We start from the raw sequence: 24,906 nt of genomic DNA on the forward strand, positions 1-24,906 counted from the left end.
AGAAGGGGGCGGGGCCACAAGTTGCGAGCGCTGTGATTGGCTGAAAGCCAAGTGTACTTTCTCTTCCAAGCTTGTACAGTGGAAGACGTCAACGTGACACAAGTAACACTATTCACTTCCTGCACCTGAGTGAAATGTCATGTTCCTGTTCGGTGCTATTGTTTTCTTTTCAACATTTTCACTTGGCCGTCTAAAACAAGGGTTGGCGTCAAAAATGTACTTCTGTCTGCTTTACAAATACCACTGGGTCTCACGGATCATGTCACCCCCATGTGAGGTCTGGTTTACGAGGAGGACATGAACGCAGCGCGAGTCCGATTCCTCATGGGGGCTCTATTGTGTTGGAAGTAAAAAAAAAAAATCTCTCAAGAGGATTTTTTTTTTTTTTTTTACAAAAAACAGTCGGCATGCGCTCACACACTGACAGACCTCTCTCTCATTTCCCAAAGAGTTGCGTGAACGCTCTCTCGCTCATTTTCCCAAGGAGTAATGAACGCCGCAGCGGCAGCAGTCCGGTTCCTCCTGCCATGGCTCCATTCCGCTTCTTCCCCGCTGCAGGGACTGCTTGTTGCTCTGTCAGCCCCAGCGAACAAGTGCCCCGGCCCCAAACTCTCACGTTGCGAAGTGCCTGTGAAAGTGTGATTGACCCCCTGCGAAACAACATGGCAGACTACCGGGACGACACCGGAGCTCGGGCCCTGCTCGCCTTGCAATCGGCGCCGTGCAGCCCCGTGCGAGTGGCGGTCACCTCGCACGTCTTCCACCACCAGCCGTCGCTTGCTTTCCTCAGTCCGCCGCTGACGGAGGCCACCGCTGCTGGGATGCGCCCCGCGTGCCTCGAAACTCCTCTCCCCCAGGCCTTGGCCAGACTCGAAGGCCGGGACTTTGAGTTTGTCATGCGCCAGAGGACGGTCACCATCGGCCGCAACTCGTCCCACGGCTCCGTGGACATCAACATGGGCCATTCGAGCTTCATCTCGCGGCGGCACCTGCAGCTCGGCTACGACGAGGCGAGCGGCTTCTCGCTGCGCTGTCTGGGCAAGAACGGCGTATTCGTTGACGGCGTGTTCCAGCGGAGAGGAGCGCCGCCGCTGCTACTTCCCCGACAGTAAGCTCCTTCTGCTGCACGTTAGCATGTTATCTTAGCATCACAAGCTAATAAACGTGATTCTTATCCCCTTTCGAGAACATTCCACGTACAAACTCATTAATACATAGATCAAAAGTTGTAGGCTTCGAAGTTTTTCAAGTTATTTTCGAGAAGTTCCACTTTTTCTCGGGAGGTTTTGACGATTTATTGATCTCCTTTACAACAAACGAGCGACAGTTCGCGGGGGGATTGAAATGTCACTTGATGTGCCCATATAGACGAATTGATTTGCGATCAGTTGTTGTGACACAAGTTTTCCAAACTTTCTTTTCCCAAGCAAGTGAATGAACTTTAGCTACGCTAGCTTAGCACATTCGCGAGTATGTCTAATATTAGCAGCGTTATCAACTGTGGCCACCCTGTGCTTAAGGCTTATTTGCTTACGTATTAAAAAGTGCAAAGTGTGACATTTGTTGGAGCCATAACATTCGTTCGTAGCTTTTTGCGGCCGACGTGACGTGTAGCTGCTAATGTAAACAAACGCAGGGGTGCCCTGGGCCGGGAAGCTGCGTTTGTTCTCCACTTGAAATGCTCCTTCAGTGTCAACTTTGACCTTAGACGCTGACTTCGTCTAAGTTTCAAGTCGTAGCCCAAATGTTGCCGCTTACTTCTCTTGAATTATGTAGAAAAACGCACGGCGAGGGCGTTTGTTGTGTTGTGGTTGTCAATCAGCCCGTTGGACCTTGAGGGGGGCGGGCTGGGCTGGGCTGGGCTGGGCTGGGGTGGGGGATGAGGGAACGTAAAGAGGTTGGGCGGGGCGGGGCGGGGCTCATCTCTGATTGGCCGCTTGCAAGTGTTTGGTCCCGGAAGTCGAGTGTGAAATGAGAAGCACATGGAATAAACACAAAACTAACTTTGGTGCGATTTTGCACATTTTTGTGTTTGATGCTGACATGAAAATGATTGACCATAGAAATAAGTCAAATACAGTTCATCAATGTTCTACAATTAAAGGGCAGCCAATAAGGTATAGCGGTAATAATGCGGTGATGATCAGCATCTTATTGATCCTACAAACGACATTGGATGTATTGTAGCAGCTAGCTGCACTTCTTCAATGAATCATAGTAGCCACAATTAAAAATACACTTTTTTTTTTTTCCAGCTCTTGGCTCATTCTGGCCTTACTGAACAATCATCTGAGAGATCTCTTTCAAAACCAGACTTAAAACTCACTTCTTTAATTTGGCATTTCTGTGATTCCTGTTTTTATATCCTGGTTGTCGTCCAGTTGTTTTATACTTGTCCTTGCTTTTTATTCTTGTTTTTACTTGCCATGTAGCACTTTGAGATTCCTCCGAATATAAAGTGCGTTATAAATATAATTTATTATTATTATTATTATAGATGTCATGTGTTTTGCGGTGCATAATTATGGACATGGCATTTCCATTGAATGATGACTCATATTGGGCCTCCTCCAGGTGCGTGTTCCGCTTTCCCAGCACCGTCATCAAGATCCAGTTTGCGTCGCTGCTTAGCCACGAGGAGCAGCGGGAGAAGGAGCTGCCGTCGCCGCCCATGCGCCCGCTTTTGCCTCACATCTCCCCGCTCAAGATCAGCATCCCCACCGCGCAGCAGCACGAAGAGCACATGAGAGCCTTCGGCTCGCCGCTGCCGTCGCCGACCGGCACCCTCAGGTACAAAATAATACAAAGAAATATTGATGGTGATCATACATGCCTGAAGTAAAACTAATAAAACAGCTAACATTTTATTTCTGGTGACAAGATCAATAATCATAATAATAGTGTGGGATGGATGCCACTTGTTGAGTTGCGTGGCCGTCCGTCTATGGGTGAGCGCATACGCCAGCCAGCTTTGTGTACATGGATCGTGACATGTGACTGCTCACAGAACTTTGCTCTGACATCATGAGATGATGTTTGTGTATTTATATCCATCCGTGTGTGCGTGTGGAATGTTGGTTGACATGAGCTCGTTCGTATCGCTGTTTTCCACTCGTGGGCACCCTCTTGTGGCGCTGTGATGTCATTGCAGCGGTTGTCCGCTTGCTCATGCCTTATATGGCGGGGCGGCAGCTCCACGCAGTCGGATTGGTGGACGGGAGGATTGTTTTGCTCTGCAGATCGATTTTTTTTTTTGGAGCCGCCTTGTTGACTTTGCAAGCATCAGGACAGCTGTTGTTGGTTGTTGGACATGCACGCTGGGCAATCATTAACATCATAATCTTCTCAATCTGTGTACGACTTTTTGTCTGTAGCATTTAGCACATTTTTATTCTCATTGAGATCAGTCGCATATATCACGATTATAAGAAAATGTGAAACTTTTCTTTCTTTCTTTCTTTCTTTCTTTCTTTCTTTCTTTCTTGCTTCCTTGCTTCCTTGCTTGCTTCCTTCCTCGCTATCTCTTGCTACAATTTCAGCGTTCCCAATTCGTGCCCGGCGAGCCCTCGCGGCGCCGGGTCGTCGGGCTACCGCTACGGCCGCAACGTGACCAGCGACCTGCAGCTGGCGGCCGAGTACGCCGCCAAGGCCGTGTCGGAGCAGAGGCGGAACGTGGCCGAGCAGCGCGGCGCGGCCGGAGAGTCGGCCGGCGGCGACAGCCCCAAGGTGAGGGGAACCCCCCCCCCCCCCTTGTGTTGGGCGACCTCCACTTTTTTTTTTTCTTTTTATGACAAGCCACGGGCGACACCTTTTGCGTTTCAGGACGAGTCCAAACCGCCGTACTCGTACGCTCAGCTGATCGTGCAGGCCATCTCGTCGGCGCCCGACAAGCAGCTGACCCTGAGCGGCATCTACGCTCACATCACCAAACACTACCCTTACTATCGCACCGCAGACAAGGGCTGGCAGGTTCGATTTCTTTCCACAATTTCTTTGGCAGCCCAAAAATGCCATTTTCTCTCTATTCCGATGCTTTTTTTTTTGATGCCGCTCAGAACTCCATCCGCCACAACCTGTCGCTGAACCGCTACTTCCTGAAAGTGGCGCGCTCGCAGGACGAGCCGGGCAAGGGCAGCTTCTGGCGCGTGGACTCCGGCTCGGAGGGCAAGCTGGTGGAGCAGGCCTTCCGCAAGCGCAGGCAGAGGGGGGTGGCCTGCTTCCGGACCCCCTTCGGACCCCTCTCGTCCCGGTAAGCCAGCCGAAATGAGGAGGCTGCTCTGTTGATTCCATTTGAATGGAATTTAAATATTTATACTTACAGTCCACCAGGGGGCGGTATCTGCTTTATCAACAAAGCCAAAAAATAACATGCCAAAATCTGACAAGAAGTCCTCCTCAGCAGTAGTTGGCGCTATACTGCAACAGGTTGTTGGCCAATCAGCATGTGTGTTGGAAAGAAAGGGCTTTTTTGTTTTTCCAGTGGCTTCAATGAAAACTTATATTTCAGACGTAGTGGGCAAGGCAACTTTAATTTTTTTTTTCCGAAGCCACGTCGGCACTCTGTATCATCCGGAGTAACCGTTTTGTTTGTCTGTCCTTTGTGCTGCTCGCCATTGGGCAGGACAAAGTAAGTGGCGCTGACTTTTGCCCCGCCCCGTCGCGCCTCGCCGTCTTGATGTTTGTGGTGCGAATCTGCTTTTGTCCAGGAGCGCCCCGGCCTCGCCCACCCACCTTCTGTCGCCTCCGTCCAGCGGGCTGCAGACCCCCGAATGCATGAGCAGGGAGGGGTCCCCCGTGCCCCAGGACCACCACGAGCAGCTGGCGCACAAGCTGGCCGCCGTGCCCGAATATCGATACTCGCAAAGCGCGCCGGGTCAGTTTGCACGACGCCTGACTTTGTTTTCCTAACTTGAACTTTTTGCCCCTTTTTTTTTGCGTGCGTCTTTGCGTAGGGTCTCCGGTCAGCGCTCAGCCAGTGATCATGGCGGCGCCCCCCCACCCGAACGCCACACTGGGCAAGGCCCTGGCCCTCATCCCGGGGGGCGGCGGCCAGGTCCACCTGGTCCAGAACCCGACCCCGTCCTCCGTCACCATGCTGCGCGTGGTCACCGGCGCCCCTCCCAACGGCTACTGCGCCACCTCGCTGGTCAACGCCGGGCCGAGCGGCACCGAGCTCAGAGGTGGGTCTGAAAAAGGGGCGGAACTTCACATGCAACGTATCACCGGTTTCTCATCTGTGGCGTTTTTTGGCGTTGCTCAGAGGCGCAGCTTCAGCGAGAGCTGGTGATCCAGTCGCTGGACAGCGCCGGGCACGGAGCCGACCCGCGCAACGTGGCGCTGGGCTTTCATCATCTTCCCGTGCACCCGGTCACGCAGAATGGGAAGCACGCCAATACCGCAGTCGCCGTGGCAACCGGCCTCGCCACGGCAACCGGCCTCGCCGTGGCAACCGGCCTCGCCACGGCAACCGGCCTCACCACGGCAACCGGCCTCGCCACGGCAACCGGCCTCACCACGGCAACCGGCCTCGCCGCTTTCACTTCAAGTACGTTTCATACGGAGAGTTTGTGGGGGTGTTTGTTTTTTTTGGTGGTCTTTTTCTTCAATGTAACTTCTTTTCATCAAAGTAAATCCAAATGAATCTGCAAAAAATTGAGTTTTTGCCTTGGTGAAAAAGTGTTTGGAAAGAAAATTACAGTATGTCTGAATTGTTTCATCTTGCATCTAAAATATCCTTGTACAATTTTGCCATTTTAAAAAAAAAATCCCATTTTATAATTCTAATTTGTTTTATTATGGTGCTGATAAATGTCAAATTTCACAACTTTTTAAAAGTGACTTTCTTCTAAGTCTTCAACTATTTAAACTTGAAAAAATACACAATATTCTGTGCAATTTTTGCTTTTTTTTTTTTCTCTGAAAATTGTAATTTTTCCTTTTAGATTTTTTTTCCTGACTTTTGTCTCATTTTTCTAAAAAAAAGACAATGTAGCCAGATGAGCTTTTTTTTTTTTTTTTATCCCGCCCCACAGGTCTAAGCAGTCCTCTCCAAATTCTGGCGGCTCAGGCCTCCAGCTCACCTCCCGTGATGCTGAGTCGTCTGCTTTCCACCGAGCCGGCAGACACACTCGACGAACCCCTGGCCAAGCGCTCCAAGATGGACGACAGCGAGGGATCGGCACCCGCCGGCGTCCAACAGCCCGTTATCGTCGCCGTGACGACGAAAAGCTACGAGCCCAGGAAATGAAAGCACCTGAAGGGAGTTTTGTCACATTATTTAACTCCAAAAAATGGAAGCAAACACTATTGGAGGACTTTGATGGATGAAGAAATGGGCTTACGGAGTAGCCAAGAAGACGATGACATTGTTACAAGCTCGGTCAAATTGCAGCAATGGTCAGTCATGGCAAAATCCAAACAATGTCTCTGTTGCCCAAACCTGAAACAAAAAACAAACAAAAAAAAAGACATTTATTACCCTTTAAAAATAACAAAAAAGGCCTTAAAAAGATTTCTACACTTTGTCATTTGTATTTTAACCTTGACTGCTTTTTAGAATGTTAGAGCAGCATTAGCCGCGCTAACGTCGCAACTAGAAGCTAATTTTTCTTAAAAGATTTTGTGTAAAAAGAAAAAAAAAAAAAAAAGCTTAGATACATTCTAGAGATGATTGTTTTTTGTAAATGTCCCACAGTTGTGATTACAAAGAATGTTGTACCACAAGATTAAAGCCACATTGACTTGAAACACTTTTTGGGATATGAAAAGATAACATTTTATTATGAAGAGATTTCAAAAAACAACCTCAACAATGACAAATAATACCACCAATCAATCAGTGTTGACTTTTTCCATCCGCTTGATTTGCATGTCCATATCTGGTCGAGAGTGGAAAAAGCAGCAGCACAACAACAAAGAAGGAGAAATGTTTTAGCTTGTAAAAAAAGGTCAGTTTGTCTTTTTGGACTACAATCATCATTAGAAATGAAACTGCAAAAAGCAACGGCCGACCGACTGCGCTGGTCAATGGCCGATCTTCAAAATGACCCAAAAACTTTGACACCATGCAAGACCCTAAAAGCTAACCTCGACCCCAAACCCAACTGCTTACCTCGACCTCAAACCCAAAATAGACGGGCTTCCTATTCAAGTTTGAGCAAGGCTCCTTAAGACTGTCCACCAAAATCGGTCCTAGGGGGCACCACTGAGTGAGTTTTCATCAGGATGCACAAAATGTTGGGCCCCAACAAATTGTCCCATAGTGATGACATGATCAGCATCATCCCAGCAAAGGAGCGCCAAATGTGGCTCGCTCGCTCGCTCGCTCAGCCAAACGGCAAGCGATGAACGCTGAATGTTTGCAGCCTTTATTTACAAGCACGCCATCCTGTAGTGCAGAAATGACACGCTGCTAGCCTGTCCCTCCCTCCGTCCCTCCCTCCGTCAACAGGACGAGGCGCTGATCTTCTCCGACACTTCCGGGTCTGACTTGGCCACCAGGAAGCGGAGACGACCTCCTCCCAGGCGGATCAGATCCACTGCACTACACAAATGAAAGGGAGAAGATCAATGTTGAGTTGAAGTTCAAAGTCAACCAGCTCATCAAACCTCTGGTAGTCGGCGCCGATCAGGCTGGTCCCGTTGACGGCCAGGATCCGATCCCCGATCCTCAGCCGGCCGTCGGACGCCGCCGGCCCATCGGGGATCAGCGTGCGGATGTAGATGCCTGGGGCCTTCAGAGGTGTGTGCTAATGTGGGGAGACATTTTATAATTGATCATTATAATATCGAGTATGCTGTTTAACGACGACAACGACAAAAAACGCACCAGGCCATCGATGAGTCCCATGCCGAGTCCATAGGGTCCTTTGTCCAGTTCCACTACAAGCACCACACACATGTCATCAGGGAGGGGAGGGGCGCCCGGGGACGAGGACCACACGGGGAAGGGGAACTCACAGCTACGAGTTACACAGCCTGCAGGGGGCACACACGCGCACACCAACACACACACAAAGGCTCTTGCAATGGGGTCCGGTCCACACATAAAGACAGCGATGCAAGCCAAGAGGGGTTTGGGTCCAGTCACATGCAATACCACGGATTGAGGGTATCCCCCAAAGTCCTACCTTCCATGCCGTTAGATATGATCCCGTTAGGCCTCTTTCCGCATCCGTTCACCTGCGGGGCCCCGCCCCCTCCCTCGGTGTACCCCGTTGCCGTGGGCGGGTGCTGTTGGTGATGGTGGTGGAGGTGGAGGACGCCGCCCCCGTTTCTCCGGAGACTGTGCGCTTGGCCTCGGCCGTTTTCTTCCTCGCCGTCGCCGGGTGCCGAACGGGGGCTGCCCTGCGTCAAGGGCGGGGGCAGCAGCTCCCTCTGCAGGACATTTCCGGGAAACACATTTATTCTGATAGAAGCTGTAATATTTGCCATCTATTTTATCAGGCATAAAAAAAAAGGTGGTTGAAATGGAAAGGCAACTAAACTGGGCAGTGATCCTTTTGCTTGCCACCAGAGGGTGCCCTCGTACCACAAGCGCCACTGAAAATGACTGGACTGACTCAATGTTGAGTAATGATTCCTGGTTTGGACAATCTGAAACTTTAGCATTTTTTTTTTCCAGTTCAAATTGTAGCTGATGAATGCACCCTTTTTTAGAGGAGATTTCTTCATCACGACGACAACGATGTGTTCTCAGATGGAGGATTAGGGTCTAGTCGGCCCACTGATGAGACAGCCTGACCACTAAGCAGATTAGCCATGATTTAACCATGTCTAGCTTCTTCTTCGTGTGTGTGTGTGAGAGAGAGAGAGAGGTTTTGTCTTTGATTTGAAAGATTACCAAGAATCTCCTCAACCAGCGCAGCTTCTTCCGCACCGATTACACTGTTGGTGTGCGCGCGCAAATGTTTGCTCACCTGAACATCGGCCGCATTGTTGTTGTTGCCGTTAGCGTGCGTGGCGGTGGAGTTAGCGTGCGTCTTGGCGCGCAGGCCCCACAGGAAGTGGCGTACGTAGAGCAGCTGTCGGTAGACGCTGTCCTCCACGCGCTCGCCGTCCAGGTCCACGCCGAAGCCGCTGCTGGGCAGCACGATGGGAGGGTGGTTCTCAAAGCTCTCCAGGAGGTCCACTGAATGCACAGATGGATCCACGTTAGGGATCCACGTTAGGGCCAGGTCAGTGGGCGTCTCTCTCTCTCTCCGAGCGGGTCACCTGTGCGGTAGACGTAGGCCTCGTCCTCGCTGGCGGGCTGCCACGCGGGCACGGGTCCGGTCTCTGCCGTGATCTGGTACTGGCTCAGGATCCTGTGGAGCTGCACCGGCTTCAGGGCCGGGTGCTCGCTCGACAACATTCGCCAGCTCATCTGAAGGAACGTTTCAACATGGACATTTTCATTGCGTTGTAATTTCACGGGAAAAAATAGATTTAATTAAAAAAAAAAGATATTAATTTGCAAGGGTTTGGGGGAAAAAATGTTTCAAACCTAATTCAATTGATTAAAGGAAAGCTGCCAAAGACGTTTTTACAAATTCTTGTATTAGATGGATTCAAAAAAAACTTGTTTGTTTTCATGAAATTGATTGAAAGCAAATGAATGAACGAAGAAAGGCGTCTTACCTGCACGAGTTGCTGCGGCGGCGTGGCCAGGACGGCCACGGCGCTGTTGAGTTTGGTGAAGAATTTGTCGGCCAGATGTCCCAGGGACGACTTGCGGGCCCATTCCGACAGCATCCGCAGACACGCTTGCACCTGCAACACTTTAGAGCGCTGGAACCAGCCGCGCGACGGACCTGCACGCAAACACACACACACACACCGGCCGCTAGCGCTCAATGCTAACACATAGCAAATGTGAAAATCCATCAGTCCATCCGTCCGTCCGTCCGTATTGCGCCATATGTGCGCGCTTGTGTAATAGGCTTATGTCTGGGCATGGTGTAATCTGGCCGCAACAGACCAGACATGGCTTGACCTCGCTCGCAAAGGTGTCCGAAAGCTGGGCTGCACCAAACAAAGAGCTGTGCTAGCTAAGGGCTAATCTATTGAGCAGGTGAAAGCGCAATTAGCCGCTAACGTTTCCCAGATTGATTAAAACACTGGCATGATGGGCCATGGCATTTCTTGGCTTGGATTTGGGAAGAACGTGACAAAAGGCTGGAACAAAAATGTGGGAAAGAAAGGTCAAGCGCTGTGAATCATTTCAGGATGCTCCAGACGTCTGGGAGTGTGTGTGTGTTGCTAACGTCAGCGTTAGCCTACACACACACACACACACACACAAACCTCCCGCTTGTGTTACCACAGCGATCAAAACATCAATGAGAGACTGCGGGGAGCCACACAGGACAGAACAGGACAGGATAGGACAGGGCGCCGCAGTCAGCACTAATGAAGACATACGTGTCTGCGATCCGACCTGCAAAATGTACTCGCTGCTCGCCTCGGTGAAGCAGGATGTGGCTCTGGGATCCATTGTCAAAGCGTCTTTCAATACGAAAAACTGGTAGATTTGTTTTTGTCATGGAACGGATGGAGCAGGGCCACCAAATGCAGGCAAACTGACACAACGTAATAAAACAAGAAGTGGACCGACTGACTGACTGACTGACTGGGACGTGAGACAAGAAGACTACAGACATGACGACAGACGTGACGACAACAACGATCCGGACGGCAGTGAGGGGCAGACCGGACTTAAATACACCACAGGTAACAAGAGGCAGGTGAAAATGATCACACTTGAGGGGAGGGGAGGGGAGGGGCGAGCACACAGACACAAACCATCACAACAGACACATAGCGCAACGGCTGGGCTGGGCTGGCCCGGGCTGGGCTGGGGACAAGACGTGACAGTTTTCAAGTTCCCATTTGAAGCTCTCGGATGTTTGTTGCTGATGAAATTTGGTGGGTGCCACGTTGATTTGACTTCAAGGTGAAACATTTCCATTCTCTCCAGGCCCCTAAAATGTCTCCAGAGCGCCAGCGCCTACTCCAGACAGATGGCCGGCCGGCCGGCCAGCCAGCCGGCGCCACGTCTGCAGGTTGCACATTTTTCACGACGAGCCAGAGAGTAAGACCAGAGCGCCACAACGAGGGAGGGTTTGACCTTCTCCCCCTGTCGTGGTGCTTTCTCCCTCCCTCTCTTTCTTCATTCGATCAAACCTCCTCTTCCCACTCGGAGGAGGCGAGCTGATGGGAATTAGAGAGCAGATAGGACACCAAGGACAAATGTGCATTGGCTCCCTCTACCCACCCACCCCCGCCCGCCTCAAATCAAAGTGCTGACAAGGGCGCTGCAGGCGGGGCTCCTCAGGGAAGGTCTAATGGAGGTGAGAGCAAGCAAGGTCATCCGTCCCCTTTACCTTTGTCCATCAGCTGGTTGAAGAGCGACACATTGGCGAAGAAGAAGAGGTAGGCGAACATCTGCGCCTGGATCTCCGGGTGGACCTGGTAAGCCTGCAGCAGCTCCTGGGCACTCTGGAACACCTACGCAAACATTGTGAAATTGTACTTTAAAAAAAAAAAATAGATATACATATCAAGCATCTTTCTGAGTCGGAATCATTCGGACCTGAAGGACCCTGCGGACCGGCTCCGGGAATCCGACGCCTCCTTTCCAGCACGGCTCGGAGCTGTCCGCCGGGAAGGGGTTGCAATCCAGAAGAGCCGGCAGCACCACGTACAGAGCCTGAATGGCAAAATTGTCAGATGACTTCAAGGCTAAAATGGTCGACAATTGAAAATGTTTCATGTTTACAAAATTCTTGTCTTTGATGCCGTGTCTTTGTCGTGGCACGTACCTTGGTGATGTAGTAGACGCACTGCTGGAAGGTGTACATGATGACCTCCTCCAAGATGCTCATGGCCTCCTCGTTGGCCGAGATGGTGGCCGACAGCAGGGACTCCTTGGAGCCTGCCACGCGAGAGCAAAAAATAAAAAAGACATCAACTAGGTGAAATGAATGGAGAAGCACTCATATTTCTGTTTTGGTCACCTAATATAGTCTTCACCTGACCAAAGCGATTTTAGGAACTTAACATGGACATGATGAGCTAACATCAAAGACACGTTGAGCGCTTTGGTTTTCGTCCAAGACAAGTTTGAGTCTTCAAAGTCTTGAGTTTTTTGTAAAGACAAGGTCAGGTTTCGGAAAGAACCTGCCGAGCACGTTTTCGTGAACATCAAAGAAGTCGAGTGAAGCCCACGTCCGCCGTGTCATTTCCGTCACGGCTACCTTGCAGCGTCTCCATGTTGTGCGTGTACGACGGCGCTCTCTGCTGAATGAAATAAAGGATCTCGATGGAGTTGGACATCCAGAAGAAGATGGTCTGCAGGTCTGGGATCAAGTCTGAGATGTTGAGCAGTGATAGCGACGCCGGGTCCTGGCTGCAAGGTACGTAAACACGCTCACACTCAAGACTTTTGAAAAGGCCAGGCGGAAGAACCATACTCACTGTTGAGCTTGCTTCTGAGCTAACTCCTTGGTCTTCTCCTGCAAAACACACACACACACATTTGTGTTTAACTCACGGAACATTCCTGCATGAAAAAAAAAAGCTTTATGGTCCACTCAACCAATATAGCATTTTTGAAAATGGCCACTGACCCAGGCCACGGTCTGGATCCGCCGGACAATCTTGAGGAGCAGCTTGCCAAAGCTCCCGGGCGGGAAGGCGGAGGCCGAGTGTTGGATGCACAGACACAAAAGGTACGCCGGCGTCAGCTTGTGGTCGTCGCCTAACCACAACAAGCACAAACGCCATTGGCAAGTTCCAAAAACTAGACTTGAAAATCGGCGTCCGTTTCTGGACTTGTACCTCCGGGCTCAATGAGCGACATGATGCGGTTGAGGAGCTGGTCTTCGTGAGCTGGCTCAAACTCCAGCTGCAGCTTCCTCTTCTGTCCGCCGCCGCCGCGAGGTTTGACGGGGTGTGGCCTGAAGCCGCGTCGCGCCGTCACGCCCGTCACGGTGGCCGGCCTGTCTTTCAGCGCCGATCCGCACACGTTGCACGTGACGCCGTCCTCCGGCCCGCCGTCGTAGATCTGGCCCAGGCTGCGGAGGCGGCTCAGGGTCTGGGCGGGCAGAGGCTTGGCGCCCGTGGGGTCCTGGTACCGAGAGCTTCGGTGAAAACAACGCTCTCGGCCACTCACTCGGCACTTGCCTTGTACAGGAAGATGTAGTGCGCGCCGAAGGAGAGCAGGTCGCCGTGGCGCAGCGTGGTGGAGCGCTCGCAGCGGGAGAAGTTGACCAGCACGGTGGCATCCAGGACGGGCTCCACCGCCACGCAGGAGGCGCGCTGCTGCGCCGCGTCCGGCTCGTCCGCTTGGCCGCGCTGCGGCGGGGCGGGCAGGCGGCGTAGGCGACAGTGAAGCGGCAGGACGTCGGGGGAGAACAGGCAAATGTTGGGGCGGGCCGAGGGCGTCTCCTGGCCCACCGTGTGCTGCTCGCGATTCAACAGGTACACCAGGCAGTCCTGCCAGAAAGCATCAATTGCCTGATATTTACAAATTGTCGACGCACAAAACTTTGTTTCAACTGCCAACCCTGTTAACATCTTTGACGTCTCGAATCGTCAATGGCAGCGAACGGCGGTGAACTCATTCACTGCCAAGCCAGTTAACATCTTTGACGTCTATGTGCGTCAATGGCAGCGAATGGCGGTGAACTCATTCACTGCCAAGCCAGTTAACATCTTTGACGTCTATGTGCGTCAATGGCAGCGAATGGCGGTGAACTCATTCACTGCCAAGCCAGTTAACATCTTTGACGTCTATAAGCGTCAATGGCAGCGAATGGCGGTTAACTGATTCACTGCCAAGCCAGTTCATATCTTTGACGTCTCTAATGGTCAATGGCAGCGAATGAGTGCAGCAAGTCTCACCTGTTTGTTGTAGCCCTGAAGCAAGAGGAGGTGCGGCGATTGGTAGAGGGAATGGCGGACGCCACCCTGGCCGGCGGCATCCTCCTTGCGCCGCCCGCCCGACGCCACCTCTCGGCCCCGGTAGGGCCCCGGGAGGGTGGAGTAGTAGCGCTTGGGCTCGTCGCCCAGCGCCAACTGTACTCGCGGGCGCAGAGGAAAGGTCAGAATGACTGACGATGGTTGACAAGGAGCCCGTCAAAAGTTCACCTGGTTGAGGCTGGTCTCGCTGAGGCTGCGACAAAGCGAGGAGTTGCTGGAGCGAGGCAAGGTGAGAGCCCCCTTGGCCCGGTTCCTCTGCAGCTTGCGGGCCTGAGCGTTGATGTCTAATCAAAGGAACAGCCCAGGCTTTCATTCAGGAGACGCAAGTGAGACAAAAGCTAACGTTAACGTCAACGACCGGCTGCTTTCTTCTTTGACGCTTTATGGCAAAAGTACCAGATATGTTGCCACCCATGAAACAAGACGTTGCTTTTAGCATTTTTTGGGTCGTACAATATCCCAAAGATGAAATGTAAAATGGCGACGTGTAAAATGGCCATGCGACAAGGTGAGCAAAAGAGAAGCACCGTTCGTTGTTAGCATTGTTGTTAGCATTAGCATTCCCAGTCCGCTTTGCTCATTTTGTCATAAACTGCGAAACGACAACAACAAAAAAACAACCTCCTCGATTTGTTTCGATACTCGGCATGCCACCGACATTCACTTGCCCTTTTTTTGGGTTTTCCTTTTCATACCACTCATGCATTGACCAATGAGCTAATGGATGAGAAGGCCGCAGGAAGAAGACACATACAAGTTGACGTGAAAGGGAAAAGGGGGGCACGCAGGTTGGTCTCCACGGCGACGACGGACAGGCCGGCCTACCTGAGGCCGCTCCCCACCTTTAGAGCCCGAGTGAGTGGCCCGAGCCGACCGCAGCGGGGAGCTCCTGTGCACGCGACCCATGAGAGCCACCAGGAAGTGGGGGGCTTTGGGCCCTACGGTGGGGCAAGGCAAGGCGGGGCAGGGCGGGGCAGGGCAAGGGCAAGGGGTCAGACACAGGCTGAGAAAAAAACACACCCACTCGCCCCAAAACATCACAAGGCTACACACAAGCGGGCATGCGCTCGTTTATCTGTGTGTGACAAAAACCTCTTTGGACCTTTCCTGACCAAAATGGCCGCCTCAAAGAATACAATAGCAGACTTGCCGTGTGTTTTTTGAGGGCTGTGAGACCCAAATGGCTCTGGGGGCGGGATTTAACAACAACAAGAGGAAAAACCGACATGTTTGCACGTGTGTGCGCGCGCTGACCAGCCGTGATGGTGTCCTTCTCCTTGGCGTTGAGTTCATCCACCTCGGCTCTCCTGCGTAGCTCAAAGCGTCGCGCGTGTCCTTCTCGAGGCTTCCACAGCTCCTGCAGCAGCAGCGGCTTCTCGTTGTCGCCCAGCGCCCGCAGGCACTCGGTCCGCCAGGCGCCGTCCACCCCCTCCAGGCGTCCGATCACGTCGCACAGGACGTAGGAGTGGGCGGCGTCCTTGTTGAGCGAGTAGCGCTCCAGCGCCTCCTTGACCAGCTCCTGAGCGCCGGAGCGCGGGGTGGCCAAGACGCTCTTGTAGTTGGCGCCGGCGCAGATCTCGTCGCCAAAGATCTTCAGGACGCCCGGCGCCGAGCTTTGGGTGGACAGCTCGGCCGGGTCGTCCTCCGGTCGCTCCGGGGGCTCGGTCGCCGAGCGCCGGTCGCCGCGGGTGTTGCTTCCCGCTTCGGTCGGGACGCGGTCGCGGTAGCTCAGAGTGCGGTACAGGACCTGCCGAGCCAGCCGACGAGCACACGGTTAGTTCGGGAACTGCGCCCTGTCAATTCTGCCTAGCAACAAGTGGCCCTTTCAAAATGGCATCTTTTTCATCAGGACTCTGTGACGTTATGGATTCATATGTGTGTGTGTGTGTGTGTGTGTGTGTGTGTGTGTGTGTGTGTGTGTGTGTGCGCATACCTGCGTAAACGTCTTGCTCTGGCGCTTTAGTCGGCTCTTGGAGGGCAAGGACATGCTTGCCCCGGAGGAAGAACCGTAAAACATTTTGGCGCTGTCGGTTCTGTCAGATTGCTGGTGACACGGACGCACACGCGCGCACACACACACACGCGCGCACACACACACACACACACACACACACACACACACACACACACACACACACACACACCGCTCGGTTTGCTTGCCCAACTATCCATCAATGACATGAATCATACTACTCATTTTCATTTGGTACGCACATTTTGCCGAATGCTGTGAGCATGACGAATGAATAAATGAGCATCTCGCGTGCATATGTTGTGGAGGCCCTTTCGTTTCTCGTCCTTTCTGGGGTTCTGTACATTTGCGTAAACACCATTTTGTGGGTCACAAGGCAAAATGGTAGCCGTGGCGGGTGCGTGCGTGCGTGGGTGCGTGCGTGCGTGGGTGCGTGGGTGCGTGCGTGGGTGGGAGGGAGGGAGGGAGGGAGGGGTTTGCCGTCCCCGGGTTTGAATAAACTGCAGCCAAGTAGCCAGATTAGCGTGGATTAGCAAGCATTTAAAATAGTCACGTTATCCGGGCAGCAGGAGCGCTTGCATAGTCAGCGCCAGCCAACAACAAGCCCGCTTTGAGAGGGCCCAGACACATTTCGGGGACTCCCTGCTGACAATCACAAAAGCAGCCATGCAACATGCTCGACTCTCTCGCAGCATTCAGCTTTCCGTGCGCCATTTCATGCACTAAAGGTTGCCACAATGTCAATCGTCATCATTCACACTGACTGTCATTCATTCATTCATTCATTCATTCATTCATTCATTCATTCATTCATTCCTAAATGTCCCAGCCGTTGGACTCTCAGCATCGGACACGCAAATCTATTTCAGCATTGAATCTTTTCTTCAGTTTGCCGAGTGACGTTTTACTCCGCGTGAATGCTGAATTGATTTTGACACAGCAGCAGTTATGACTCTCCACTTTTTCAAGCATCATCTTTTTCACATTTCTCCATTTGAGGCCGCACTATTGTGACAATTTCGTTCATTCGGGCTGAGTGTAGACTTCGTCCGCCCGCCTCAGCATGAATTGAATCAACGTACGTGTTGACTCTCAGCCTTCACGCAAAGAAAAAAAACAAACAACAAAAAAAAAAAAACACAAAAAGGTTTCGGATGCAAATTCGACGAGCGAGCGTGGGGCGACATTTTGTTCAGCATTATATTGTGAGTTCAGGTGCGGCGACTCACACTGCAAATGCTTTTGGAGCGATTTTACGCCATGGATGACGTTTTGGACGTCCCCAATTTGGATTTGAGACGTCGCCGCCGCCGCCATACGAGTGAATGCTTGTTTCTCAGCATTGACACGATTTCGAAGGCTCTTCGGCATGTTGACCCGACGGTCGCTAATGGCAACCGGCGGAGCGACACACCGCGACCGACGGACTGTCCTCTGAAATGAATCCGCCGCCAACGAGGCGTGTGACTCGGCGGAAGCGTTGACGTCGCTCCGCGGCTCCGCAGCGGAAACCCAGTCAGCAGGGTACCCCGCTCAGCCTCCGTCGTGTATCCCCAAATACGCACCTTACAAGAGGGACGGCTTACAGCAGGTGGATGAAATAGATCCAGAAAGTTGCCGTGGTGGTCCTCCGCCGGTGGGTGTCTGCAATGCGCGGCTCCATGATGCTGGGGGTTCCTCCGAGGCCGGGCCACCTTGTTTCCCCTCCAAATGTTGGAATAAGAAGCAAAACTGCTCCGTCAGCTCGGGCACCGAGCAGCCGCGGTGGCCCCCCGGCTGGGTGCGTACATCTCCGCCGCCTGGCCCGGCCGGCAATGCCCACTGGCTCCCTCCCGGCAGCCGCATTCCACCGTCGGTGGCGGGCGGCGGTTTCAGAGCCGAGTGCTAACGGAAATGGCCGAGTGGCCGCGCCGCCGAGCCCGAGGCCAAGCCCGAATGTGCAGACAGCAACCTCTGGTGGGCATTAGCGGTATTACAACGCAAGCTGTATTATGGTTCATACAATATGCATGAAAAATGATTATCATGTAGATTTTAAAAACTTACTTGTATATACATTTCGTCCAAATGTATAGTACACATATTTGTTCCAAAAAAATTATTTTCTCTATCTGAAAAGTAATAGAAAGGCAGGCTGGTGTATTCATCGGAGAATTGGGACACCTTTCGGGATCACAGTCAATATAATAAAGTGACAAATACACAAATTGTTCTGATCAATTTTGCCCGTTTTAATATTAGTTTGACAATTTTCACTTGCTTTTGCGACACATTAGAGAGAAAGCTTTCAACACTTTATGTTCGTTCGCCTTTGAATGACATCGCCCAAACACATTCGAAGAGTAGTCGTATACAAATCTGCTGAGTGGTCATTCCTTGGCTGCCATAATAAAATGCGCTCCTAATGAGCCCAACGCTGACCAAAGTGGCCAGCCGCTGCGTTAAAACGTTCTTTTATTACAAGAGCGATAGAAAAGAGCAAAGCATCACGTCGGCCTGTCACAACACAGAAGCAACACACACACACAAAAAAAAGAACAAAGAAGTCAGCAGCTTCGCGGTCACACACAGCAGAGGGAAAACGGAGCGCCAGTCCATGTGACGAGTGAGTGACGCAAACGAGGAATTGTCCCCAACGTTTTCTCAATCAAAGAGGGCACAAGAAAGACTCCCAAGTCCACAAAATGTGACTTGTGTGCCAAAAGGAGCAAAAGCCCAAGTGCTAAAAGCAAATCCTGACCTTTACTCCCAATCCCAACTCCCGACCTTAATCCTTAACCCCAGTTTTTGTCTGATTAACATTTTAGGAATGTGACATTAAAGGCAAGCTGTGTCAAAGCGGACCGAGCTATCCCACACACGTCATCAATTCAAATAAGTGTGTGTGTGTGTGTGTGTGTGTGTTGGGTCACGCGTAAACATAGACCAGAGGCTGCAGATTCACGAGTCGGATGGCGGCACACGCACACACCTGAGATTGTTGAAAAAAAAACACGTCGATTGGCTTTGCGTTCACATTCGGCGCGTGAACGGCACGCCAAAAGTATGAGAAGACCTCCGGCAAACAGATTGAAACCTTTGCTCTTGACCCGTGCCGTCACTTGTGGCAGTAAGAACGCAACATCTGGCTGGCAGTGTCCATTTCTACCAAAAAAGTGACAAAAATCAAATGTGACCTACATGCGTGTCACATGGTCAATTGGGAAGGGAAGCGCCAAGCTGAAAAAAAACGCTCCATGAATAGAAATATAGTCCAATCACGGTCGGAATTTTAAAAACAATCATGGCCCATTCATAAATGGCCATAAAAGCAAAATGACAGTAACAACAAACACTCGCACATACAAAGCTCTCGTATTTGAAATAGCAAAAGATGACAGATGCCAAAGCGCACTGGCTCTCAACTACCCAAAAAAAAAAAAAAAAATGGCACACGTGTCTGTCACGCCACCATTGGTTGATTCTCGAATCAAAAAAAGAACGTCAGACTCAGCACCGGTGTGTCCCATAATGAATGAAACTATTGATGAATAAATAGAACCAGTAGAAAGAATCAGATTGTCTCGTACTTTACAATGTCAGTCACGGCACACTCTGGGTTGCCATTTTGCACAACAGAAATAAAAGCGAGTAACTAGAAATAATCCATAAAGTATTTGCTCAAGTGATATCATTCTTATCGAGTTGATGGATCCCCATCAAGTAGTCACGATAAACGGATACATTGCACCAAAAAATTCAAGTCATCCACAAAGCGTAATAATGGATGCCTTTGCTCCTTGCCACTTTCTTATGACAAGCACACAATAGAAGGAAGCACAACCAATAGAAATCATCCACAACATTTGATCAAATCTACCGCACGACCTCATGTCGGCCTTTTGGTACAGTACTGGAACGCCACAATAAGCAGCTACCATTAAAAGCAACCACGAAAATCATCAAACAAGTCACATCTGCCATAAAGATTTACTACAATGCTCCTCAAAGCTCTTCGCCACTCACCAACAACCAGAAATCATCGAGAGGTAAAAGAGAAAAGAAGGAGATGTCGTGCAATTAGTCCCGGTCACTGGAAACCGAGAGAAGAAAAACGGAATCGGTTCTCGCCAGTCAGTCGTGATTAAAACCAGAAATGAAAAGAGAGTCCACGTCACCATTGCTCACGTGTTACAGTCGTCGTTCAAATGAGTCCTGATTACTGACTGCCATACACCATCCAAATAATCACAGCCGGTCAAAATAATCCATTCAAACAAATGATGTCGAGATTTCAAACACACCTCGCACCGCCGCCAGAAGAACGAGAAGCGCCTCCATTGGGCCGAATGTAAACATTTGACGCGGAAAGACGGCGGACGTGCGCGGCGGCATCTCCCCCCGAGTCCGTCATCTGGAGGTGCGCACGGGGTTGGCGGCCCCGGCGTAGAGGTACTTCCAGATGGCGTAGTAGTGCACGGCGGCGCCCATGGCCACAAAGAGATGCCAGATGGCGTGGGCGAAGGGCACGATGCCGTCGCTCTTGAAGAACACCATGCCCAGGCAGTAGAGGGCGCCGCCCAGCAGCAGCTCGCGCAGGCCCGCCTGCTCCGGCTGGGTGGGTGGGTGGAGCCGCAACACCAGGGAAAGCCGTCAGAAATTTCCTTGGACTCTCCCGCCGCGTGGATGGATTCGATGGACCGTATTGGTGGATTCGACCGATTTGCTTTCACATTAAGCGCACTTGTCCGATCAATTGGCCGCGATCGAATTGAACGCCCGTCACGATAGAAGCGCTCACCATGGAGAGGATGACCAAGGCGGGGAAGAGGCCCATCACCGTGTAGCAGATCAGCTCCACGATCTTGTACCTGCCGCAGATACCGGCAACATCATGAAATTGATGAGACCCGAAGAAGAAATCAAAAAAAAAAAATGGATGATGGACCTCTCGTGGAAGAAGAAGACGTAGGTGGTCCCTGACAGCGCCATCACCCACACCAGCCAGCGCATGTGGCTCGCCCAAGGTCCAAGCTCCCTCAGGTTCAGCCTGCCGGGTGCAAAGTGTCAGCCAGCCAGCCGCAAACCTGACCTGGTGCACGCGCGCGCACTGACGCGTGCCTCTCACCAGGGGGCGTAGGAGGCCGCGATGAACAAGTAGATCACCATCCTGTCACACATGTGGAAACACTGCTCCATGTCCCTGAACAGCAACACACACACACACACGAGCGGTTGCTGCACATTCTGCTTTTTTTTTTATTTTCTAAATTCTGCGCGCACGTGTACCGAAGGTGGCTCTTCTTCCAGGCCACGCTGTGGAAGAGCGTTGAGACCGTGAAGAGCGAACTGAGTCCGGCTCCGTAGACCCAGGCTGACACGCGCTCCCATTGGTCCCCCGACTGGAAGTGCAGCAGCGAGCTGCCCAGTAGGCTCGGAATGATCCATAACTAGCAAAACAAGCGTGACTTGTTCGTCAAGGCTGCACTGTAAACGAGCAAATATTCAACTTTGGATCCATTAAATATTTCATTCAAAAACAAATGAGCGAGTCTATTTGGAAAACTATCTGTCCGCACAAATTCTTCAAGTTTGGGATGAGCTGAATTGACGTCTGTCCGACTTGCAGCTACTTGTATCAGTTGTGCTATACTGCCACCTGCTGCCTTGGCATGTGACTTACAGCCCGCCGTTAACATTTACGATCACGAGCGCGCGCGCACGCACGCGCCTTTTACCGCATGCGTGGCGCAGTTGGCTGCGTGCTCGTAGTCCGTGGGCTGGTATCTCTTGTTAGAAGGAACACGCTTGTTCATAAACCTGAAAAGTAGAACAACCGACAATCACATGAAATCCTCACACAAAAAGAGGAAAGCAAAACAAAATGTCGATTATAAAAATGATTTCGACAACATCGGCTGTAAAAAAAAAAAAAGGTCAACACGCGTAGGCGACGAGGCGTTTTGGAAAACTGACGGCACCTTGTTGCCTAGCGACCGACCGTCGCGCGCGCTTGTTGCCGTGAAATGACTGCCGTTGCTAGGCAACAGCGGAGGACGGAGACGACGGGGAAGAACCGCCGAGCATCTTATGCAGGGAAGCCCAAACAAGAGGAGGCGGGAAGCCGAGTGATGTCACCGTCGCCATGGAAACCACCCAGCAAAGGGGAGGAAAAAACATTCTCTTCTTCCGTCTTGCTTTCTGCTTCTCGTCATTTAATCAAGACGATGCAAAGATGGTCGACACGCGCACACGCGCGCGCGCACGCGGAGCACCTTGTGTTCTGCAGAGGCCGATCATGTCGCTTTCATAACACATTACAATTTTTTTTTACTGCTTAGAAACAAACGAAATGAGCGTTATTATTGTTTTTTTTGGTTTGTTTTTTTGGACGTTTCCAACACGTCAATCATTTCAAGCGAGTGTCAAACATTGTCAAACGTTGATTCCAAATGAATCTCATACTGTCATAAAGAATCTTTTTTGCTTGTCTTGATTCAAAAGTATTGCCCCCCCCCCCCCCAAAAAAAAACATTGCTCTTGCTTTATTTTGCCAGATGGTTCAGGCCTGCTTTTCAAGTATCTCGGTATCTGGATTGATGCTTGCCGTCTCTCCCACTTCACGGCAGCTTTTATGAATACAAAGTGACCTGGCCCAGAAACAAGCTAAAAAAAAAAAAACGGGCAGGTTGTCTGCGAGCGCTTGCGTGTGTGCGTGGCGGCAGCGCTTCGGCGAGCCCCGCTAAGCGCTCACTCCATCAAGATGGCTGCTAATGAGCAGGCAGGCAGGCCACGGGCCAGTCAGCCGCGCGCATTGTGGTGATGAGGAGGAGGAGGAGGAGGAGAACGATGATGATGACTCAAGGACTCGCAAGCAAGCCCACTTAGCGGTGAGAAAGTGGAGCTTTTGCCATGTCATTTGATTAGGTACACAAGCTATTGACAAGCACGCAGCAACTCGGTGCCCCTTTGTATTATTCATGATACAAATTAGTGCTTGTGGTTTTGGAGCATGCAGGCTACTGGATCCTATTCACAGACAAATAATAAGAGTGTTTAGTAATGGACATGAAATATACATATAAATAAATCATAAAATTATGATAAAAAAACAATGAGAACGGAACAGACATAAAATACATATATATTTTTGAAATTCAATCTCATACTTGATTGGTGTTTTTGGTTTGTCTTTTAGATTTTGGTTACAGGTCTAAATGAGAGTGAGTGTTTTTATTCAAATAATGTAAAAACGATGTCAATCATTTTTATTTGATATTATTTATGATATATATGTATATATCAACAAGCACGGTTGGTCAAAATATTCCAAACATAGGTTAACAATCATCACTAACGTTCCATGCAAAATGTGAATTTGGTAATCCAACTCGGATTGCTAAAACCTTTACATTGGTACGTTGTTTTGTTCCATGGAGATGCATTTCGTAAAAGTGACATTATTCATAGAAACACAATTTGTTGACAATCAAAGCAACCACGATAGCCGACAAAGTGCAAAATACCGTCGACCTTGCCAATAAGTGTGAGAAACAACTTTTGTTTTTCAATGCTGGCTGATCCAACCATTTGTTCTCTCCTCATCCTCCAGCCAGCCAGCAAGCCAGCCAGCCAGCCAGCCAGCAAGCCAGCAAGCCAGCAAGCCAGCAAGCCAGCAAGCAAGTCAGCCAGCAAGCCAGCCAGCTCCTTCTCATCATCTGTCACCGGAGCGGTTGCTCAGCGACATGGTCAAGACAAGCAACGGAGAAAGCAAGCCTCCCTCCCCCTACGCCCCCACCCCTCAAAACAAGCCAATCAAACGACATCCGCTTACCTTCCAAGAGTCATTGACGTCGGCCGGTAATCAACAGTTGACAGCACGGACACGACGGCGGCCGCCTTGGGTGCACTCCTGTCGGCCTGAGAGCTTGGCGATGCCGCTGGATGGAAGAAGGAGGAGGCATGGGAGGAGGATGGGGGCTCTGGTGACGTCATGGCTCACGTCATCGTCTCACCAGGAGCATCCCACCGTCATATTTTTAGACACGAGCTGAGCCTCCGGAGCTCTGTGGAGAGAGTCTGCTCTCAGGTGGCCAAGACGGGAACAGCAGAAGTGACGCACCAATTCGATCTCATAATGTGCGTTTGCAAAATTTGGTTTGGGTGAAGTTGGTGATTTTTCATTGGCCTTGCTTTACCATAACAGTAAAAAAAAAAAAATGGCGCTGAGTTTCTTCCCCGTTTAACGCTCTACCTTAACCCAGTTTTTCATAATGAGATTGGCAAAAATTTGAACAAGAGTAGATCTGAATTTTTCCACTGCACTTGTGCTTGCTCTCGAATGAGTTCAAAGTGAATTTGGGACAAAATAAGTGCGAGGAATAAAATACAATACTCATAATGATGATAGTAATAATAATCACATCGGTGGTCATTCCAATTGACTAGCGAGTTGACCATAAAAAAAACGAACACCGCAATATTAATACTAAGTCAAAGTGTACAAAATATAAATAAACAACAGAATAAAACCATGAACGCATTTAGAATAAAAGACAAATTACGGGGGGGAAACAGGATAACCATACGACTACTTACTTCATTCCGCCAAGATTTACAAGCCCCGATTGTTGAGTTTACGGCCGGAGCCATGTTTTTTCTTCTTCTACTTATGTTTTATGGCCTTTGGCAAACAACATGAAGCGCATTACCGTCACCTTGTGAAATGGAGTGCGGAGTTCGCAACCCCCCAAACTCGCTTGAGTCCTCTTTAAAATGGCATTGAAAGGCATTTCGTAAGACCTCAGATAATCAATAAATGACTTGTTATCTTGACGTACGTTTCACAGCAAATGGGTCGACATTGCCATCTAGCGGTGAAAAGCGGAAAGACGCGACTCATAAATAATACAGAATATTGTCTGAAGGAAGAAAAAAAACATTTCATAGCTTTTGCGACATTTGTATTTTGTGTAGACTTTTGAATAATCGCA

At 50.6% G+C, this 24,906-nt stretch overlaps 3 protein-coding genes across 9 annotated transcripts; 1 reads left to right on the top strand and 2 right to left on the bottom strand.

Moving 5' to 3' along the window:
• Positions 1-152: 152 nt before the first annotated feature.
• On the top strand, positions 153-6,747 carry foxk1 (forkhead box K1). The gene is made up of 9 exons (XM_085911496.1): positions 153-1,108; positions 2,575-2,790; positions 3,540-3,726; positions 3,823-3,969; positions 4,056-4,249; positions 4,707-4,873; positions 4,953-5,180; positions 5,261-5,545; positions 6,033-6,747. Exons 1-9 carry the CDS (start codon positions 408-410, stop codon positions 6,245-6,247), a joined length of 2,340 nt encoding a protein of 779 aa, XP_085767622.1. The 5' UTR covers positions 153-407; the 3' UTR covers positions 6,248-6,747.
• Positions 6,667-17,726, bottom strand: radil (Ras association and DIL domains). Its single transcript, XM_085911501.1, has 20 exons — positions 17,500-17,726; positions 15,896-16,006; positions 15,217-15,709; positions 14,131-14,246; positions 13,885-14,058; positions 13,165-13,476; positions 12,820-13,108; positions 12,609-12,739; positions 12,457-12,494; positions 12,237-12,388; positions 11,802-11,914; positions 11,573-11,689; positions 11,364-11,487; positions 9,619-9,791; positions 9,214-9,364; positions 8,919-9,130; positions 8,130-8,376; positions 7,829-7,977; positions 7,609-7,748; positions 6,667-7,543 (listed from the first exon to the last, which is right to left on the bottom strand). Exons 2-20 carry the CDS (start codon positions 15,977-15,979, stop codon positions 7,444-7,446), a joined length of 3,315 nt encoding a protein of 1,104 aa, XP_085767627.1. The 5' UTR covers positions 15,980-16,006; positions 17,500-17,726; the 3' UTR covers positions 6,667-7,443.
• Positions 17,727-20,178: 2,452 nt separating this feature from the next.
• Positions 20,179-24,672, bottom strand: LOC147057483 (monocyte to macrophage differentiation factor 2). 7 transcript variants are annotated; one of them, XM_085913039.1, is made up of 9 exons: positions 24,512-24,672; positions 23,929-23,992; positions 23,748-23,853; positions 21,652-21,733; positions 21,203-21,363; positions 21,042-21,116; positions 20,862-20,963; positions 20,715-20,784; positions 20,179-20,527 (listed from the first exon to the last, which is right to left on the bottom strand). In XM_085913039.1, the coding sequence occupies exons 3-9, from the start codon at positions 23,759-23,761 to the stop codon at positions 20,324-20,326; spliced, it is 708 nt and encodes a 235-aa protein (XP_085769165.1). In that variant the 5' UTR covers positions 23,762-23,853; positions 23,929-23,992; positions 24,512-24,672; the 3' UTR covers positions 20,179-20,323. The 7 variants fall into 7 exon arrangements, with proteins under 7 accessions (XP_085769165.1, XP_085769166.1, XP_085769163.1 ...); XM_085913040.1 differs by having other exon boundaries at positions 23,929-23,997; XM_085913037.1 differs by lacking the exon at positions 23,929-23,992.
• Positions 24,673-24,906: the final 234 nt, after the last annotated feature.

The sequence above is a fragment of the Syngnathus leptorhynchus genome, chromosome 5 (assembly GCF_054491065.1).
Source record: "Syngnathus leptorhynchus isolate UIUO chromosome 5, UIUO_Slep, whole genome shotgun sequence".
In the NCBI taxonomy this organism is placed as follows: Eukaryota; Metazoa; Chordata; class Actinopteri; order Syngnathiformes; family Syngnathidae; genus Syngnathus; species Syngnathus leptorhynchus.

What these genes read in the sequence shown, in the direction of transcription:
- foxk1 (XM_085911496.1), top strand. Translation starts at nt 408, where the DNA reads ATGCGCTCACACACTGACAGACCTCTCTCTCATTTCCCAAAGAGTTGC. An exon ending in CCGGCGGCGACAGCCCCAAG is followed by an intron (nt 3,727 to 3,822) that starts GTGAGGGGAACC and finishes TTTGCGTTTCAG; the next exon opens with GACGAGTCCAAACCGCCGTA. An exon ending in ATACTCGCAAAGCGCGCCGG is followed by an intron (nt 4,874 to 4,952) that starts GTCAGTTTGCAC and finishes GTCTTTGCGTAG; the next exon opens with GGTCTCCGGTCAGCGCTCAG.
- radil (XM_085911501.1), bottom strand. Translation starts at nt 15,979, where the DNA reads ATGTTTTACGGTTCTTCCTCCGGGGCAAGCATGTCCTTGCCCTCCAAG. An exon ending in GTCGCTCATTGAGCCCGGAG is followed by an intron (nt 12,740 to 12,819) that starts GTACAAGTCCAG and finishes TGTTGTGGTTAG; the next exon opens with GCGACGACCACAAGCTGACG. An exon ending in GGATCCAGACCGTGGCCTGG is followed by an intron (nt 12,495 to 12,608) that starts GTCAGTGGCCAT and finishes TGTGTTTTGCAG; the next exon opens with GAGAAGACCAAGGAGTTAGC.
- LOC147057483 (XM_085913036.1), bottom strand. Translation starts at nt 23,908, where the DNA reads ATGACGTCACCAGAGCCCCCATCCTCCTCCCATGCCTCCTCCTTCTTC. An exon ending in ACGTCAATGACTCTTGGAAG is followed by an intron (nt 21,734 to 23,747) that starts GTAAGCGGATGT and finishes TCTACTTTTCAG; the next exon opens with GTTTATGAACAAGCGTGTTC. An exon ending in TGGAAGAAGAGCCACCTTCG is followed by an intron (nt 21,117 to 21,202) that starts GTACACGTGCGC and finishes GTTGCTGTTCAG; the next exon opens with GGACATGGAGCAGTGTTTCC.